Source organism: Mchenga conophoros, linkage group LG7 (assembly GCF_057382185.1).
Source record: "Mchenga conophoros isolate Kocher_MC1m ecotype Shallow Benthic linkage group LG7, M_conophoros_male_GT1.1, whole genome shotgun sequence".
NCBI lineage: Eukaryota > Metazoa > Chordata > Actinopteri > Cichliformes > Cichlidae > Mchenga > Mchenga conophoros.
In genome coordinates, this window is record NC_140532.1 from 35,217,603 (window position 1) to 35,237,438 (window position 19,836).

The window sequence follows — 19,836 nt, forward strand, 5'->3', positions numbered from 1 at the left end:
AGTGACAGTCGTCTTTGTCAACAGGAGCAGCTTTCAGTGATGGTTATCAGTGTTTTGCCAGTATTTTGAGTATTTTCTAACTGAAAAAGAAATTTTAGAGACAGTGTGACTTTGAGCTATAGTTGCAAGAATCTTTAAATATGATTCAACAGCCGTTTAGAGAGAGAATGACCTGATATCTTAGAGTGAGCGACAGAAAAGGAAGTATTTAAGTGAAGGAAGTGCCAAAGGACCTGAGAAAGCTGCTTCCCTGTTCTCAATGTAGCTTTAGGGATCAGTGGTTTGTGGCTGCCACTTTATCCCTGTATCTCCCCTTTCTGTCCACCACCATTCAGAGCTGAGCTGTCTGACCTGGACTGTTCATCACAGAGCTCTGATAATGTCAGATGAATCTTTGACAATAGTCCTGATCGAACAGCTCTAGTAGGACATTTCAGAGGTAGTGTAATGGTCTCTCTCCTTGCCTCTTCTGTTTTCTGTCACTGCTCTGCAGCAGGTACATATTTGTACCACCCAGGACATGTTGAGGTTTGTAAAACCCTGCTGTGAAGTAACAAAGTTGTGCTGCGGATGCTATTTAAAGACTGGAACACACAGTATTAACTATCATGAGTGCCAAAGTCATGACACCCCAGTTTTGAAATCAACATCCTTTTTTACCCCTAATGCTAATGTAATTATAGCCCTAAAAATGAGACACTCAAAAAAACAAAACAACTGTTGGACACATTTAGGTGCTCAATTACATCAGTACATATGAAGCCTGTCAATGCCACAGCTTGAAAAATGATTTGGGGGTCTTCTTATTGTTAATTTCGTTATTTTCTCCACTCTCAGATGACTTCAGGTACTGTAATATTGTATCATCCAGACTTTACTTGAAGTTAGTCATCACAGATTTTGAAGTATGGATAATTTGGATAATTGTCCTGTTACAGCAGCACACCTGTCGTTAGACAGGTTTTACTGAAATCCATCTGTATCATACCACTGGCTGCTATTCTGCCAAAGCTGAGTATTTTAATCTCCAGTCTCAACAGCTGGTAAGGCATTCTTATCATCAGATGAACTTCTGCATTTGAACTTCATCCGTTATGCAGATGTTTCTTTGTAGACTTCAGAAAAGGGCTTTTGTAATTAGATTTTGGGTAAGGTTTCTTTCTGATTACTGTTACTTGTTGAGCTTCTTTGTACACCAACACCACACAGTAAAACGCTGCACTGCCGCTCCTGTGCCAGCTCAGGTCAATGTCATTGCCATGTCCTGGGTTATGGCAAGCTAGTCTCCAAGCAGATAAGCCAGCAACTTCTACCACTGCCTGAACTTCCTAAAATAGGCTTCGCCCCAAAACGGGGCAGTACACTATGGCACCATTAACTTCATGTGTCATAGTGAGACCCAGATGGCATCTGACAAAATGGTAGCGTTTTGGGGGTTTTGCGAATGGTTCTTCGTCTTACAACTCTTGTCCTTCATATCTTCTCGTAACTGCCATTTCTTAATGACAGGTTGGACAGTAGAAATTGCATACCAGAAACCCTTTTATATCTTTTTTTTTTATAGCTTTTCTCATTCTTGCAGCCATCAAAAGCATTGATTTTCAGTCACTTTCTCATAAAATGTCCATGTTTGCTGAGCATTACTGCAAAGTTTGAGGAGTCAGATGACTTCTTCAAGCGCTGGAAATGTCTTCAACCAGCGACTCTTAATGGTAACTTTTGCACAACTGTTACATTTTTTTACCTGCTCATGATATAAAAAGTAAAAAAGACACTTACATTTGAAGAAATGCTTTTTTGTCAGACTGCGTTTCTGTGATCAGAGTCACCTCGGAAAAGCAGAAAGAAAAGGAGCTGGGGACAGAGCCAGAATAGATTTTTTTTGGGGAGCAATTAGTGTGAGCAGAGGAAGACAGAGGATATGATTCATCACTTACCACTTGCCAAATGATGCACTTTAATTAGCATTTAAATCTTTCTACAAATGGAGACTATACTCTCTTTTAAGAATTATTTGTAAAGCAACACAGAGGAGAGGGAGAATAATTGTTAGTGGTCCTGTAATTTTCTGGTTTAATCTTTTTACCGCTGGTCTGTTAAACACTCTGTCATGCATTACAGTACACATTTACTTGTTTAATTGTTGCATGTTACATTGCAGAACTTATCTGCTACATGACTAATGCGTTGCACTCTCCGGTGACAGTCACATTACTGCACTGGAATAATATGGCACACTGCAGGTCCACAGCCATTATGAAGCAAATTGCTCGAGTGATTACGGTCAGCATTCATCTCTTGTTCAAAGGTTTCTAACTGTTTTTGATATGTGGATGGGCAAGATGGCGGAAGGCAGGGTTGAAATTCTCTTTGAATGGTGCATATTCCTCCATTCCAAACTTTCACAGCTTCAACAAACAGTATAATCACTGTAATCCTGCCCTGCAAATTAAATCAGTGAATTTCCTCAGTTTTCTTAGTTTTACGAGTGTAAAACTTCAAATTTGATCAAGCTTGCTTTACATTTTTATTTATGATTCTTGGACTTGGACTGCTTGAATAACTAGTCATGATAATAATCCTTGCATTTTATAATTGGCATTCCTGCAACAAGTGACAATACCTTATTTGATTCTCCAAAGGTATTGTGATTATCAGAAAATCAGATGAATTAACCCTGTATTCATCCAAACAGTAAATAAAACTGGCAAGATCATTTTCTCCTGTGGAGCCCCAACATAGTCAGCACTGACTCAAAATAAACTAGAGAGCGCATGTGCACGGTGACACAGAAACATTTAAGCAGGTGGAAACGTCTCTCTGCTTTTTAAAATAGTTTTAGGACGAGCATCGCAGAGATTCCTGCAGACTGTCTAACTTGCAAAAATATATTTATTTGCAACATTTCTGTACTAGAACTTCGTCAGGCTGCGTATAGACAATGTGCACTCTACAATTTATTCACATCTATGTACCCAATGCAGCTTGATGTTTGTCTATTTGTACTTTGGACTGTGGTTGGTGTTAATTTAATTTTTTCAATAATTAGATTAGATAAAACTTCATTAATCCCTCGGGTGGGTTCCTCCGGGAAATTCGGTAAATGTTGATTTTTATGTCTGTTTAAAAGATTCATTTTATTTTTACATGGTGTAATGCAGTGGTTCTCAAACTAGGCAACAGGCCCCATGCTGGGGCACAAAAAATGTTGCAGGCGAGGCGTGAATGATGAGGGAAAATCACAGTCAAGGTAAACTGGATGAATGAGATTTTTATCATCCAATTAAATAAGACTTTGCTGGCACTGTCATGCTGACCTTAACCTTAAGTATTCATTTAATATTTATCCACTCATTCATACATAAATGAATGGATAATAACCAAAAAGTCCTCTTTTTACTGAAACACTGACCTGTGAATCATTCAAGCATTAAAAAAGGCACCAAACACAAGGGTTTAAATGTTAAGTGTTCTGTCTATAAATAAGAGACAACTTAAACAAAGAACCAGTTTTAAATTGTATCTTTGGACACTTTGTTTACTAGCAGCTGGTTGCAAAGGGACATCATTTGTTCCCATTTCTTTAGCTGAACTATGAGGAATGCCAACGATAACTCGGTTTGACAGGCATAAAATAGTATTTTTGCACCAACAAGGTGATTCTTAAAGAGCTATTAGCTGAAAACTTGGCATATCTTGGCATGCTGTGTAGTGACCTTGTGTCAAACTCGACAAACTAGACTGGAAACTGGACAAGCGGGAGATAAAAAAAACAAAACAATCTACTCCAGATGAACAGTATCTGAAAGTCATGTCCTGTAGAAATAGGAAAGAGAGATGTACCTGGTCCTTTGGTTGATCTATCAACTGTTTATTGAAGCCTCATCATGGCGTCAGTGGAAGGATGGCTGTCAAGAAGCCATTGTTAAGGAAGGGAAACAGAAAGAAAAGTCTGAGGTTAGACAAAGTGCTCAAGAACTGGACTAAAAATCATCATCAACAGGAGTGATGAAATTTGATATCAGTGGTTCAAATTGTGTACGGAAGAGGTCAGGAGAGAGGTGCAACAGTAAGTGTCTACTGTCATTTGTAAAACATGGTGGAGGCTCTGTTGTGGTTAATGGCTTCATTTCAGTCAGTTGTGTTGGGGATCTTGTCAGAATTGAGGAAAAAGTACCATCAAATTTTGATCCACCATACAATGCTGTCTGGAAAATATCAGATTAACAACATCTTAGGTTTTTAGAATGACAATGATCCCAATGCAGTGAAGCGCACCTGAATAGAAAATCATAAAATGAACGACTAACAGTCATGGACTGGCCTCCCAGAGCCTGAGTCACAACATTATTGAAGCACTGCGGGATCATCTTGACAGAGAACAGAACAAAAGGCACCCTTGTGTACTCTATTTCCATTGGTGTCTGTTTCAGTGAATCATTGCACCTTTTTCCCTTTTGTAAAAAAAAATGAAGGGTGGCTAAAAAACTTTTACACAGTACTACATATATGGAAAGTTTATTATTAATATTGCAGTATTATTCTAATTGTTTTCACACTTTTACTACTACACTGAAGGTGTGGACAAGTGGACAAGCAAGCTACTACTAGACTTTCATTGCACACCGGAGAATTCTCCTTTGTTAAAAAGCATCCCGTCGTTCACACAGCATTTTAATGATTTCAGCATATATCACTCTTTATTACACACATTTCTTGGACAAGCTGTGAAAAGCTGTTAAAGTAATTTATGCCGAAATGCCACTGTAGTACTGACTGGTTGTTTACCTACATTTACCTCCCTTTAACAGTCCATCCAGGCACAAAAATAGCAGAGAAACATTTCACCGTGTGCGTGGCCCTGTCCAGCTGTTTGTTCACTTACAGGGGAAACCATTGTAAACATATAGAGTTTATAATTGGCAATGTTTCACTAAAGCTGTGTGCTGTGTTTTGCTGCAGTCAGTTGAACTACACGCCACCACCTGATTTGTTTTTGCCCCTTTATGCGAAGGCTGTGTTTTTGTTGTTATTAAAACAGCAGCAATGATTAGAAATAGAATTGCAAACACCACTGCTAGCGGTTGTTGCTTAATTGTCCAGAATCCGACGTCGCAATGACTCCTCTGATGTGACGCAAGAGGTCGATCAGAAAAAATTAAGTGCTTGTAACACAGCCCATCTACTCTCAAATAGAAGCATAATGAGCGAGAGGAGGGGAGGATGGAGGAGCAAAATAATGAGGAGAGAGAGGGAGAGGAAGTGATACACGTCAGCTGCAGTTTCATGACAGCAGCAGCAAGTGGCTTAGATTTAACCACGTCTTTGTGCATGCGTGCTGATAACTGCTGCAGAGGATGTACACACAGAGAACATGCCTGTTTGTAAAACGATCAAAGATAAAGTCAAAAATAACCTGAGGGTATTCTTTTTTCTGAAATATTGATCGGTCTGTCCTGAGCCATTAGAATAATAGTTAGTTATAGGAAATTTAATGCTGTATCCTGGCATTCTCCAATTTATTTTTCTGTAATTAATGATGTGGTTTTGAGTGAAGGGTCATAAAACTTCATCAGTGTGTAATTAGAGTCATAATCAAAGTTGTATTAATTCATCAAACAGGTGTAAATAATGTGATTTTATTAACAGCTGCTGATACACAGCACGGCTCTAACAAACGAATTCATCAGTTACATACAGTGTTGAGCGGGCCTTGTTTTTTCATATTTTCACACCTTCTGTATGCACATTTCCCCTGGTATACAGTACATGGCAGTACTTGAGAGGTTAGCTGAACAATTTGAACAAATTTTGCTCCCACAGCCATCTGGCACCAGAAATACTACACTCACCTAGTTTTACCTAGTTTTTCTAGGTACATCTTTCTAGTCCTAAGTTAGACTTCCTTTTGTCTTTTAAATTTATTTAATTCTTCATGGCATAGATTCAACAAGGAGCTGGAAACATTCCTCAGAGATTTGGAGTGGCTGCAGATTTGTCAGTTGCACACTCATGATCCACATCTCCCACTCCAGGACATGTAAAAGGTGCTGTATTGAATGGATCTAGTGAATGTGGAGGCCATTTGAATACAGTGAATTTACTGTTCAAGAAACCAGTTTGAGATGATTTGAGCTTTGTGACATTGCGTTCTATCCTGATGGAAGCAGCCATCAGAATATTTTTGTGATCCAGTCATAATGGGACAGATATGGTCAGCGACAATATTTGCGTACTGTAAGCTGTGGTGTTCAGACAAATCAAATCAAATCAAATCACTTTTTATTGTCACATCACATGTGCAGGCACACTGGCACAGCACATGCGAGTGAAATTCTTGTGTGCGAGCCCCACAAGCAACAGAGATGTGCAAACACAACAACACAAACGAGCAAAATACAAGAATGGCCAACCTGAAACTAATAAATATATGTACAATATATAATAGTGTATGCATTTCTGGATGTGTATACTAAATATTTTCCTGTGTGTGTGTGTGTGTGTGTGTGTGTGTGTGTATACACATTTTTACAAATTAAATAGTAAAAAAATAAAATAATAATAATAATAATAATAATAATAATAAAATATATAAAATATACAGAGTTGAATATGTGCAGAACAAGTGGCATTTATATACAGTGTGGAGTGCATAATGTTGAAGTTCCAGTAGTGAAGCTGAGGTGTCTATGACGTGTTCAGCAGTCTGATGGCCTGATGGAAGAAGCTGTCTCTCAGTCTGCTGGTACGGGACCGGATGCTGCAGAACCTCCTTCCTGATGGAAGTAGTCTGAACAGTTTATGGCTGGGGTGACTGGAGTCCTTGATGATCCTCCCCGCTTTCCTCAGGCACCGCTTCCTGTAGATGTCTTGGAGGGAGGGAAGCTCACCTCCAATTATCCGTTCAGAGCACCGCACTACTCGCTGGAGAGCTTTGCAGTTGTAGGCGGTGCTGTTGCCATACCAGGTGGTGATGCATCCAGTGAGGATGCTCTCAATGGCACAGCAATAGAAGGTCCTGAGGATGCGGGGGCTCATGCCGAATCTTTTCAGTCTCCTGAGAAAGAAGAGGCGCTGCTGCGCCTTCTTCACTGTTTTGTTTGTGTGTACTGACCACGTAAGATCCTCAGCCAGATGTACACCAAGGAACCGGAAGCTGCTCACTCTCTCCACAGCAGCGCCGTTGATGGTGATGGGGGTGTGTACTTCTCTGCACCTCCGGAAGTCCACTATCAACTCCTTTGTCTTTGCGACGTTGAGGGTGAGATGGTTGTCTTGACACCAGTGGGTCAGGGCGCTGACCTCCTCCCTGTAAGCCGTCTCATCACCGTTGGTGATAAGACCCACCACTGTAGTGTCGTCCGCAAACTTCACAATGATGTTGGAGCCGATGCTCAGTGGGTGCTAAGAGGAACAAAGTGTGCCAAGAAGATATTTCCCACATCATTACTCCACCGGCAGCAGGCTGAACCGCTGATACAAGGCAGAGTGAGTCCATGCTTTCATACTGTTTATGGCAAATTCTGACCCTACCAGAATGACACAGCAGACTCATCAGACCAGGCAACAATTCATCAAAATCTTCTGTTGACTAATTTTGGTGAGCCCATGTTAATTGCAGCCTCAGTCGTCTTCACGTTGTGTGATATGTTGAGCATTCAGAGATGCTCTTCTACATACCTTGGTTTTTACAACTGGTTGTTTAAGTTACTGTATAGCATGTATATACGTATGTATGTACTGTTTCAGCTTGAAGCAGTGTTGCCATGCTCCTCTGGCCTCTGACATCAATAATGCATTTTTGCTTAGAGAGCTGCTGCTCACTGGATATTGTCTCTTTTTCAGACCATTCTCTGTAAACCCTAGAGTGGTTACGTGGGAAAGTTCCAGCAGATCAGCAGTTTCTGAAATACTCAGATCAGACTGTCTGGCACCAACGACCATTCTGCATACAAAGTCTTTTAAATCACCTTTCTTCCCCATCTGATGCTAACTTTGCTTCAACAAATCACCTTGATCATGTTTACATGCCTAAATGCATTGAGTAGCTGCCATATGATTGGTTGATTAGATACTGGTATTAATAAGCAGTTGAACAGACTTCTAATTAAGTATTAATGTAATCATAACACTATTTCACTGATTGGTTAAGCGACCACCTGTTACTACCATAAACCCTATAAAAAACATGGATGTGGTCAAAGTGTAACCACAACTGTCGTCATATTGATATTTCAAAACACAGCAAATCAAGTGAGTAGCAGTACTGTGTGCTTATCCTCCGTTCTCACTCCTAATTTCCATGACGTTGTGTTCAGTAACACTTGCACTCAGTGATTAAGCCCACGGTCTCACTGAGAAGAGTTTATTGAAGTTAGTGAAAAGGTAGTCGAAGGCTGTTTTCAACGCAGAGGCGTAAACCGGATTTATGTTTGCAACCAGTTGAGCATTAACAAGGATATAGTTTTAGTGCTTCTTCTATAGGGGGACTTTTTATTTGAAGAGGCCAAAAGTACACTTCCATCCACAGCCTCTTGATCCAGAAAATGAACAGTTGTATGTAGGTTGTTAAAAGAGACTGGCATGTTGGTCCTACACAGAGCCTGGTATGGTACATGATTTCCCTCTAAATGTAAAACTGAAGGAAGGGAAAATCCAATTCTTTTGACCACAAGTCCTCTATGTCTTTGTTCCTTCCATTATGTCCCCCCTTGGTTAGGAGACATACATCGAAAACATTTATGTCACTTAGATTCAGTTACTTTATGCTCCACTTTTGCAGTTGTACAATCATGAATGTGCCACCAAATGATCCATCAAACACACAAAAACACTCATGAGATGTAATGTTGCGAGTCCATTGGCAGAAATGAACGAAATGTTAAAAATAATGAAAACTGTCCACAGCAGTCACTCTTTGTGCTTCCTGGACTCTTTTTTTGATTTTCAGTGGCGGTGTTAGTTTAGCACTTCTCCCCTTTCATGGTGAACATGCTCACTTTCCTTAAGTCAACTTTTCCGAAAATCATCATTCTACCTATGCATAGCCTCAACATCGTCAGGCTTTACAGTGCTGGTTTTTGTGGTGGAATGAATACAAGATTGTCTGCATTGGGTGCATAATACCCTGGATAATTCACTTTGCATAGACAAATACCTACACAAACAGATACAATTACAATGCCATGAATTCTGCATAAGCATTAACTGATATACAACTACTCCAAACCATATTTAATATGGTTAATAGTGCTAAAGCTGTTAGCCACAGTATTAGTGTTTTCTTACTTTTACTCTAGTTTATTAATACAAATTCCCATTGAGGAAATTAGTAGCTTTTGACCCACCTTCTCATTAAAGGAGATTTTGTCGCTGCAGCAGTCTTCATGTTAGTGGGCTGAATGGAGAAGCAGCAGAACGTGTTGACGATTTTAGTCAGAACTTTCCAGAGATTTGAGAGACAAATAGTGTGTACAGCTTCTTCTGTGCAGGCTGGCTCACTTTTATAAACTACGCCTCACAAACTCCCCTACTTTTACTTCGCAGCTCACTGAGCTCAATGAAGCCCTATGGAGACTACCCCCCGATGCTATTTTCATACACTGCACTGAAATACATCACTTTAGCACAGTGAGACCATAATACTTCCCAAGCATATATCTTTTAATTTATTTTTAATTCATTTTCTTAAATGTACTAGAAAGCCAGAGGGGGGTTAAAAAGTACAAAGCTTGTTTTTAGGTTAGTTTGATGTTATTGTACCTGCTAGTTCCTTTGCAAGAGTTGCATTTATACAAAACCCCTAAGCTTTGTTTGAGGCCCTGAGGTATAAAACCCTACCCTCACCACAGAAATGAACAGTTTTGGGTTTGTTTGTTTTTTCCAACAAGCTCAGGTGATAATGAACGTGTTCTCTCGAAGACTCCAAATAAGCCATGACAGTGTCGCAGTGATTCATCATGCATAAAACCACAAAATAAGTCATGATGATTTCTGTTTTATTGTGTCCCCAATGTGATATGTCATTCACACCTTCTAACATCCTGGGTGCAAACTTGCATGCATCAGAACTTTGATCAAAAACATTTAGAGCTTTTTTTAGCATCTTTTGTAAGCTTTGAATCTTAGACAAGAGTCCAAAATCTGTAGCTGTTCTGTGGCATTTACATCCACACTTTGACCGAGCCTTTTAAGAACATTTACAGACTTATCATGAGAACACCCCAGTGTTGTCTTGTCTATTTTCTTTATCTGAAAGGTAATCTTTCTGAGGATGTGTTCGCTCCAGAGCATCTTTTTTTAAATATTTCTTCCATAGATTCTCGGATTTTCTCAGATATGTTCACTGAAGAACATAATGTCATTGTATGCAATGGGAGGAAACTGAACACAATGGTACCGAGCAACAACAAAGTTTTGGCAGATTTAAAAGCAAAATTTAATGTGCTGGCGTCATCTTCAATGCTGTCCTGTTTTTACTACCTGAGAAAAGTTTGATGGGTGATCTGTGAGAGCTGTTTCACACAGAAATTGGTTGCTTATTAGCCAGGAGAAAGCAAAGGGCACTTGTGAGATGGTCTTCAGTGAAAATGAGTGAATGGAGCTAACGGCTACAATTTTTATGCCATTTTTTTTCAAGCCTGCAGAGAAATACATTGATAAGACTAGAATTTTTAAAGGATAAAATAAGCAAATCTCATTTAGTTTATCTTACAGGGAAGCTGACTTGTATATTTAAGCTAACGCTCCAGTCATTCTGGCTGTCTTTTAAGAACCACAAAACAGTTTAAGTGTGGAATTATGCACGCATTAGTGCCTGCTCTCAGACATGTATTGCCAGATAGACTCATCAAAGCCAAATAAAAAAAATTTAAAAAAAGTAAAACTCAGATTTGAGTCTTTGACTTTTAATAAATTTCCAAACTTTTCTAAAAACCTGTGTTTGGTTTGTCAGAAAGTTAACTTGAACCCAACAGAGTATGGAGACCACTGTTTTCTGGAGACAATAATATTCATATATATTTGTACAGGCACACTAAAGTGAGAACGGTGACAAGAGTTTTATGTCTTAGCTCGTTTTTAAATGTCTTCTACACATGTGTGCGGATAAGCTGTGTGAAATCCAAGTAAAACAAAGATGAATCGGGCTGAGTTCAGAGTAAACTGAGCTGCGCTGTTCTCAAACGCTTTAAGAACTCCAGCTAGATTCCTTTTAGTGGCTTTTTGTAAAGCAAACAGCTGGAACAAACAGCTTGTAATCTGTGTTAAGATCTGTCTTGTGTCCCTGAGGCTTCAGCTCAGTCTGACAGCTCAAATAAAAAGGGTTTGCAGTGGCATCAGCTCTTACTGCAGTGGTGCTTGTTAGCCTTCTTGATTGATTGCTTTTGCATACCTACGTGTGTCATTTCTATTAGCAAATTTAAATGACCTCACTAAAAATGATTAAACATGGTACTGCAGAAGCTTACAGAGACAGAGCTTTTTTTGTGCTTAGACATGGAGCGGTAGAGGTGGTACTGTGCATTAGTATTGCAGATATGCAGTTGGGTGAACTCGGGTTGTTGGAAAATACGCAAGAAACTGAAACATTGCAGATTCTGAATGTTTTTTTTTAGTCTGCGATCTGCATTGGTCGCTGCTCCAGCAGAATATTAAAAGGATTGTGAGGATTGGTTGGCTGACCACAATAAAATTTGAATGGGAAAAAAGGTAGAAAGTGACATTTGTAGACTTTAAAAATGCTAAACGCTACACAAAGTCTAAATGCCAGAACAAAGTAATTAAAAAGACAAGTGGCAGTGTCAGGGGGGAGTGCTGTGCTCATCCTCTGTGACTAATTTATAACATACTTGTGATGACAGTTATATTTAATAGAGTCACTATAAGGCAAACCACCAGAATTCATTTGTTCCTGTATACTTAGGAGACAAAGTATTATTTAATGTCCTGACCTGCTATTTTCTACAGATGTTGGGTGATATGTTAAGTTTCCAAGCACCCACTTTCAGTTTGACCGATTGTCAGTATATTAATAGAAGGTCATTTAGTTCACCAATCACACACCCTAACCCAATCTCCAAAAACGTTAGAGCACTTATGGAAATATGTGATGTCTTGATGAATCGAGCAGATATTTCAAGTTTACACAGCTACATTCTCGCATGAAAATATCTTAAAAGTTTTGTGACCCGGACAGAGAAATATTTCAAACTCCACCACTCTGTGTTCCTCCGCCACTGCCTCGTTTGAGTTTTGGACGAAATGGATTCTGGGATATTACATTTCGTCATTTCGAGCTGATTGGAGACCAGAACAGCCAATCAGATATTTTTGCATCCAAGTCTGTGATTGGCTGGTTTTGTGGCACAACTATAACGGTGTAGAGAGCGAGTTGAGCGCGAGCAACACATTGCGAGCAAGCGCAAATGCAAAAACTGAGCGAAAGTTGTGTGTGTATAATAGCAAACACTGAAATACACTTTTTTGCATGCAGCAATGAATTTTGTTCACTCAAATTCAGCTTTTCTTCGCTCAAAATAAATTTCTCATGCAACACTTGCACCCGCAAACTTTTTTTACGTGCGCTCAATTTTTTTTTAACGTGCGCTCAGAATATTGGCACAAAAATAACGCCATAGTATGTCGCTTCATGTGGGGGGCGTGTCGAACACTCCCAGTCTCTAGACCACTGGTCCCTTTATGGGATTTGTCAGTCGTTTTAGACCCCTTTGAGCCTATCGGGGCAGTGGGGTTAAAGTTTCTCTCTCTTAAAACCGCTCTGCTGTTGGCTCTAACCACAGCCAAGCGAGTTAGTGAATTACAGGCTCTGTCTATTCAATTCAATTAAATTTAAGAATTAAGAATCAGTTGGTTCTATCAATACAGTATTACATGTTAACAGGTTGAATATAATAATCATAGAGTAGACAGTGGTCCCTCATTTATTGCAGCAGGGGTTCTCAGAATAACTAGCCCCTCACCACGCACTTTGTACACTTTTTTTCCCCACACACATGAACATTGGTCACAGTTCTCACAATTGATTCTCAAAGTGCAAACCTTTGTAGATTGCAAAACGTAAAAGTATTATTATTCCGTGGTTTGTCTTCATCTGCCCGCCACTTTCGTGCGCCTTTTTCCCTCGGGGTGCAGGTGTCTATTTCCGAATGAGGGTCACAGTTATGGGTGTTTTTGTGCTGTTTTTTCTATTGGACGTGATGGTTATCAAAACCAAACGTGATAAATCTGGCAAGCGCAGGCGACACGACACGGAGCAGATTTGTCAATCAGGCTGCAGAATGCAATGCTGTATGGTGCAAAAAAAAAAAAATCTGCGAAAAAGCAAAGCAGTGACGGATGAGCGGGACCACTGTGTGCTGTTTATTAATAAACAATAAAATATATTCCTAAATGATAACATGCATAAAAGCAGAACGGTATTTGTACGTCAGTGGGAAAATAGCGGTGGCTTGCTAGCTTTTGTGCGGCTTCCCCGGGTCAGCGAAAACTTTCAAAAGAGAAATGAATGAACTTACCAGGTTGTCCGATCTCTTCACATATCTTCCTCCAAGCTCGGTCCTTTTTATTCCTGTCTCGGTACTGAAAGCAGCTGGTGTCGTACAGCTCCGGGTTGTTTGCTACGGCATTGATTAGCCTTCCCCTCCATTGAAGTATGAAAGGCTTTGGCTGGATCTGCCCCTTTGACCTAGGTCACAGTCACGTCACCAGGCTCCTGATTGGTTGTCGTGGCGTGATTTGACGCTGGAGTTCAGATTTTTCCAACTCGAGCGGTAGACGCGAAACGCGCGTATGCACAAAATGCAACACAAAAACTCACGCGCGTGGTTTTATTCGCGAGTCAAACGCGCCAGACGCGCTACACTGACGCGCGTTTCACGCGTTTTGGCGTTTTCGCGACGCAAATCTGCTTCCAAATTTTCACGGGACCCGCAATCGCGTGTCATCGCGCTTTTCCATTGACTTTACATGTAAACCTGACGCTCTATTCACGTCCATTGCGTTCGGTGTGAACACACCGTAAGGATCAGAGGTTGTCAGAGGGTTGCATACCAGTCTGTAGGCCTGTTTGACTGAGACCTAACATAAGCTACAACATGGCTAGCTTAGCAGTTTGTTAGACACAGGAACTGAGACTTCCCCATTGATCCGTTGTTTTGCAGTACTTCGCAACAACCATGTTTCCAGGTCTTCATTGTAATACATCTAATCATCAGGGTCTATGCTTGTCCTCCAGTCTAGTAAATCACTGCAAAAAGGATAGAGGAACTGTCTTGTGGTACTATACAGCAACTACACTAAATTTGAAAAACTAAAACAGAAACACAGAAAAATTGACACCAAGGCAAGATGTCTTTTTCAAATCGCCAACCTTACTTTTAATCTGTTGCTCAAGAATAATATAACAGGTTGAAATAGACCACTTTTTTACATTCATGTAGTGGTATTCAAACTGTATATTTTTAAGATAGTACTCATTGCCCATATTCAGTAGCCCAACCTTGGGAGCAAGTTTTCATCTGTACATACATATGTAAATGCCATAACTGTAGAAATAAAGAGATGCTGTTTGAGGCAGTCCTGGAGGTTCATCTTTACCCAGCACTGAAATAAAACACACCTTGGAGGGTTAAAGCTACAATATATCAGCTCATTACAGGAGACAGAAGGTACGATCCAAGGTGGTGTTTAGTATGGACATCATTATTCTCCTTCTGCCGCTGCCTCCAGGCTCAGCTCTTTGATAGAAAGTGAAATTACATATGAAAACTTTTTCAATTACATATTGAACAGTTCTGGTCCTCAACCTGTCAGTGAGCAGGGAGTTCTTTAATCTTTGTGTAATTATTTCTGTTCACCGCCCAATCTGAAAGAGCCCAAACTTTTAACAAGAAACCTGTAACCTAATTTTCTAATTCTCATCCATTACACACCTTATACTTCATATACACCTCCAACACCTCCATCCACTGTTACCTTTCTTTGACCTTTGACCTGTCAACCTGTGCATGTGACAGTCTCTGCCTGCTCCACCCTCAACGCCTTGCTCAGTCCCCTCCGCCACTCCTGTCTCTTCCCCTCCCCCCACTCAGGTTGGTGACCAGATCTTGGAGGTGAATGGCCGCAGTTTCCTGAGCATCCCGCACGATGAGGCCGTCAGAGTCCTGAAGTCATCACGCCATCTGATGATGACAGTGAAAGACGTAGGCCGCCTGCCGCACACCAGGACGGTGGTGGGTGAGACCAAGTGGATCGCCAGCTCACAGATTGCAGAGAGCTCTGCCAATAGCAGCGTGGCAAGGTAAGTCCTGACAGTCCCAAAATTATATGATGGTTTTGAAAAAGATGACTTTCTGATACTGCATGAAATATTAAACAGCCCTTTTATACTCATTTCCAGATTCCAGCTATTTTTATTCTTGCAATATAGTAAAGTAGATTTACATGAGTCAGCTAAAAAAAAATCCTCAATCATCTTGGGATTTGCAGCCCTTCAGTTCGCATACTGTCAAAAACAAGCAATTTTAGCCCTTTTCCGCTTAAAGCTATCCTCCCTATAAGCTGACTTTTTGCCTAGTTGTGTCCTTTTTGACCGAATCGTTTCTGGAATCCAAATTGGGAAGTCATTCCACAGAAGAGGATCAAGGCTCTACTAGGTATTCTACTTTAAGAAAATCTGTTGGCATAATATCATCACAACGAGCCAAAAGGACCCAATGAGCAGACTCACAAAAAATGAAAACAGTGAAAGGATTTTATGTAAAGTTAAACAAAAACTTAAAATAATGAATCGCTACTGGTACAGATTTAGCGGGGTGATCTGAAAGAGGGTGAAAACCAGCGTTAGAAATAAAGAAGTGGCTGTAACTAAATGAAACAACAGGAACAAATGGGGAGACGAGATGGCGATAGAGAGTAGGCAGGCAGGTGAGCTAGGAAGCCAGGTGGGTTAATGCAGGAAGCTTAAGTTTTGCAAAGTGTAGTTCTTCTCTGAAGCCAAATATGGTTTTGTGGGTCCAGAGAGAGCCAGATGACTGAAATATCACAGGAAAACAAGGTTTTCTTGAAGCACAGGGGAAAACAAAAGGGAAAAACAGAACCAGCCCCAACCAGATTAGGCTTAAAACTTTCCTTTTTGATAAAGCTTACAGTTAAGACTGGATCCGGTGACCCAGAAACCTCCTGTAGTTACGCTGCAATGGGCCTAGGCTGCTGCAGGCTTCCAATGATGCAACCAAGTGTGTCTTCTTCACTCACCTCTTTTCCCTCTCTATGTGTTATACACCAGTTTGCATTTAATTAGTAGTTATTATTAAAGTCAGACTCTCCTTTATGATGCATCTTTTGTTCTATGTCCCTTCCCTCACCCTCAACCAGTCGCAGCAGATGGTTGCTCCTCCATTAGCGTGGATCTGTCAGGTTTCTTGAGGTTGAGGTTTCTTCCTGTTAAAAGAAAGTTTTTCCTTCACACCGTTGCCAAGTGTTTACTCTTTGAATCCTGAACTGAAGGATTTTCATTGAGCTTTTAGAAAAGTAACAAAAAGGGAATAATAGTAGTCCAGCCTCATGCCGAAGACATGGCCTAGTTTTTCAGCATCACTGTATCTACAGTGGCTTGGAAAAGTATTGAACTTTTCCACATTTTGTCACATTACAGCCCCAAACATGAATCAATTTTATTGAAATTCCACGTGAAAGACCAATACAAAGTGGTGTACACGTGAGAAGTGGAACGAAAATCATACATGATTCCAAACCTTTTTTACAAATAAATAACTGTAAAGTGGGCTGTGCTTAATTATTCAGCCCCCTGAGTCAATACTTTGTAGAACCACCTTTTGCTGCAATTACAGCTGCCAGTGTTTTAGGGTATGTCTCTACCAGCTTTGCACTAGAGATGGCACAATACCACTTTTTTATGTCCCATACCGATATCATAAATTTGGATATCTGCCGATACTGATATAAATCCGATGTAGCGTATTTTATAATCAATAAAATGGGTTTTTTTTTAAATATCTTGCTACATTTTGTATAAGTTCATACTCAAGTTTAAAAAACAAAACAAAACTAAAGCTATTCTGTTAAACCTGTATGTAAAAAATACACTGCACCCAAAATATTTCATGGATCAGCAATACTGATCAATCCAGTAAACTTAAACCTACTCAATCCTCCGTATTCTGGTATTTTAAGAGTACTTAGTGGAAATATTAAGCAACCTAACTAATAGGGTCGCCAACTCCGAACAAAAAACCCCCCAAAAATAGGGAACCACCCCCCACCCTCTGGCTCATAATGCTTTACAGACATTCAGAGGTGAATTTACACACTTGCTTTACTTCTCTCTGGGATAACTTTGTCGGAGATTAAATGCCAATTTGGTAGTGAGCTCCAAATGCTCAACCAGACCGCCGACAGGTCTCGCAAGCCACAGCCGCTCTATCACATGACGCATACTGCTCCAACGTGCTAAGGTTATGAGCTGGGTTACACCATGTCGCAAGTTTTGTGAGGTGCTTTTGTGATATTGAATGGATCGAATTACATTTTTTATTTCTCTCCAATATCCGACCCAGTAATTTAGGTCATTATTGGACCGATACGTAATATCGGATCGGTCCATCTCTACTTAGCACATCTAGAGACTGAAATCCTTGCCCATTCTTCTTTGCAAAACAGCTCAGTCAGATTAGATGGACAGCATTTGTGAACAGCAGTTTTCAGATCTTGCCACAGATTCTCGATTGGATTTAGATCTGGACTTTGACTGGGCCATTCGAACACGTGGATATGTTTTGGTTTAAACCACTGCATTGTTGCCCTGGCTTTATGTTTAGGGTCGTTGTCCTGCTGGAAGCTGAACCTCTCAAATCTTTTGCAGACTCCAAGAGGTTTTCTTCCAAGATTGCCCTGTATTTGGCTCCATCCATCTTCCCATAAACTCTGACCAGCTTCCCTGTCCCTGCTGAAGAGAAGCACCCCCAGAGCATGATGCTGCCACCACCATATTTGACAGTGGGGATGGTGTGTTCAGAGTGATGTGCAGTGTTAGTTTTCCGCCACACATAGCGTTTTGCATTTTGACCAAAAAGTTCCATTTTGGTCTCATCTGACCAGAGCACCTTCTTCCACATGTTTGCTGTGTCCCCCACATGGCTTGTTGCAAACTGCAAACGGGACTTCTTATGGTTTTCTGTTAACAATGGCTTTCTTCTTGCCACTCTTCCATAAAGGCCAACTTTGTGCAGTGCACGACTAGTAGTTGTCCTATGGACAGATTCCCCCACCTGAGCTGTAGATCTCTGCAGCTCGTCCAGAGTCACCATGCTGCATTTCTGATCAGCGCTCTCCTTGTTCGGCCTGTGAGTTTAGGTGGACGGCCTTGTCTTGGTAGGTTTACAGTTGTGCCATACTCCTTCCATTTCTGAATGATGGCTTGAACAGTGCTCCGTGGGATGTTCAAGGCTTGGGAAATCTTTTTGTAGCCTAAGCCTGCTTTAAATTTCTCAATAATTTTATCCCTGACCTGTCTGGTGTGTTCTTTGGACTTCATGGTGTTGCTGCTCCCAATATTCTCTTATGCTGGGCTTACACTGTGCGATTTTTTTCAGTCGCGCGATTCAGCTCCTGCTCAAACTGTACAATTGACTCGCAGGGATTAGAAGTTCGTAGGTCACGATGCAGGTCTCACACTATATGGCCCGATGCTCTGATGCGACCTGAGTGCTCACACTGTGCGTCCATAAAATGAAGGTTATAACAGAAATTCTGTCGCTCTCCCTCTCTGTCTTTCACTCACACAGACACACCACCACCATCAACTTTGCTAAATTGCTAATGAAAAACATTGATCAGGCAGCTGTGAATGAGCAGCAATGTAAATCCAACTATTTTCACGGTTGTTGTGGTCGTGATAATTTTGTGAGGCCACATCGAAAAGGCTCGGATGAGCTTTCCAAAGTTCTACAAGTTGTGCCTCCATCGCTTGTGTCCAGATCACACGCTGCACTGCCGTGCTGCGTCGTCTTTTTCGCTGACATTTGTGTTTGCACGTGCGCAGTGTGAGAAGCTGCGGTGACAGCCTCACGACCAAGCGATTGATGATCGGGAGCTGGTCGTGAGATGTTAATCGCTTCTCGATGCACGATGAAGGCCAAAATCGGGCCGATCGCCAAAACGGTCGCACAACTCAAAAATCATCTCAAAATGGGCCAAAAATCACACAGTGTAAGCTCAGCATTAGACAACCTCTGAGGCCGTCACAGAGCAGCTGTATTTGTACTGACACTAGATTACACACAGGTGCACTCTATTTAGTCATTAGCACTCATCAGGCAATGTCTATGGGCAACTGACTGCACTCAGACCAAAGGGGCTGAATAATTACGCACACCCTACTTTGCAGTTATTTATTTGTAAAACATGTTTGGAATCATGTATGAATTTCGTTCCACTTCTCACGTGTACACCACTTTGTGTTGGTCTTTCACGTGGAATTCCAATAAAATTGATTCATGTTTGTGGCTGTAATGTGACAAAATGTGGAAAAGTTCAAAGGGGCCGAATACTTTTGCAAGCCACTGTAGTTTTGTTGGTCCGAGCTGTTTGTTTAGTATACATATTAAAGAACATATTCTGGCCAAAAATGACTCCTCATAGATTCCTGAGATTCTTTTCTAGATCTCACTCTTGTTATGACAAAGTTAAACTGAGCCATTACTTTAAGCCAGGCACAGAGTTAAGCTTAGCCTGCAGTTCCCATGTATCAGTTGATAAAAGCCAATCTCAACAGAAGAAGCTGCTTAGCTAATACCC

General features: G+C 40.7%; 1 protein-coding gene across 4 annotated transcripts in view; it reads left to right on the forward strand.

Annotated features, from left to right (window-relative positions):
* The window catches only part of whrna (whirlin a), a 199,389-nt gene that overhangs the window by 126,951 nt on the left and 52,602 nt on the right, over positions 1–19,836 (forward strand). For 3 of the 4 annotated variants that reach the window (XR_014893003.1, XM_085279034.1, XM_085279036.1), the window contains exon 4: positions 15,036–15,319. Coding sequence is in view for 3 of the 4 variants with exons in the window: in XM_085279034.1 (XP_085135160.1) it covers positions 15,036–15,319 (284 nt within the window). In the remaining variant the exon portion in view is untranslated. The remainder of the gene's footprint in view (positions 1–15,035; positions 15,320–19,836) is intronic. The other variant, XM_085279035.1, reaches the window with a different exon arrangement.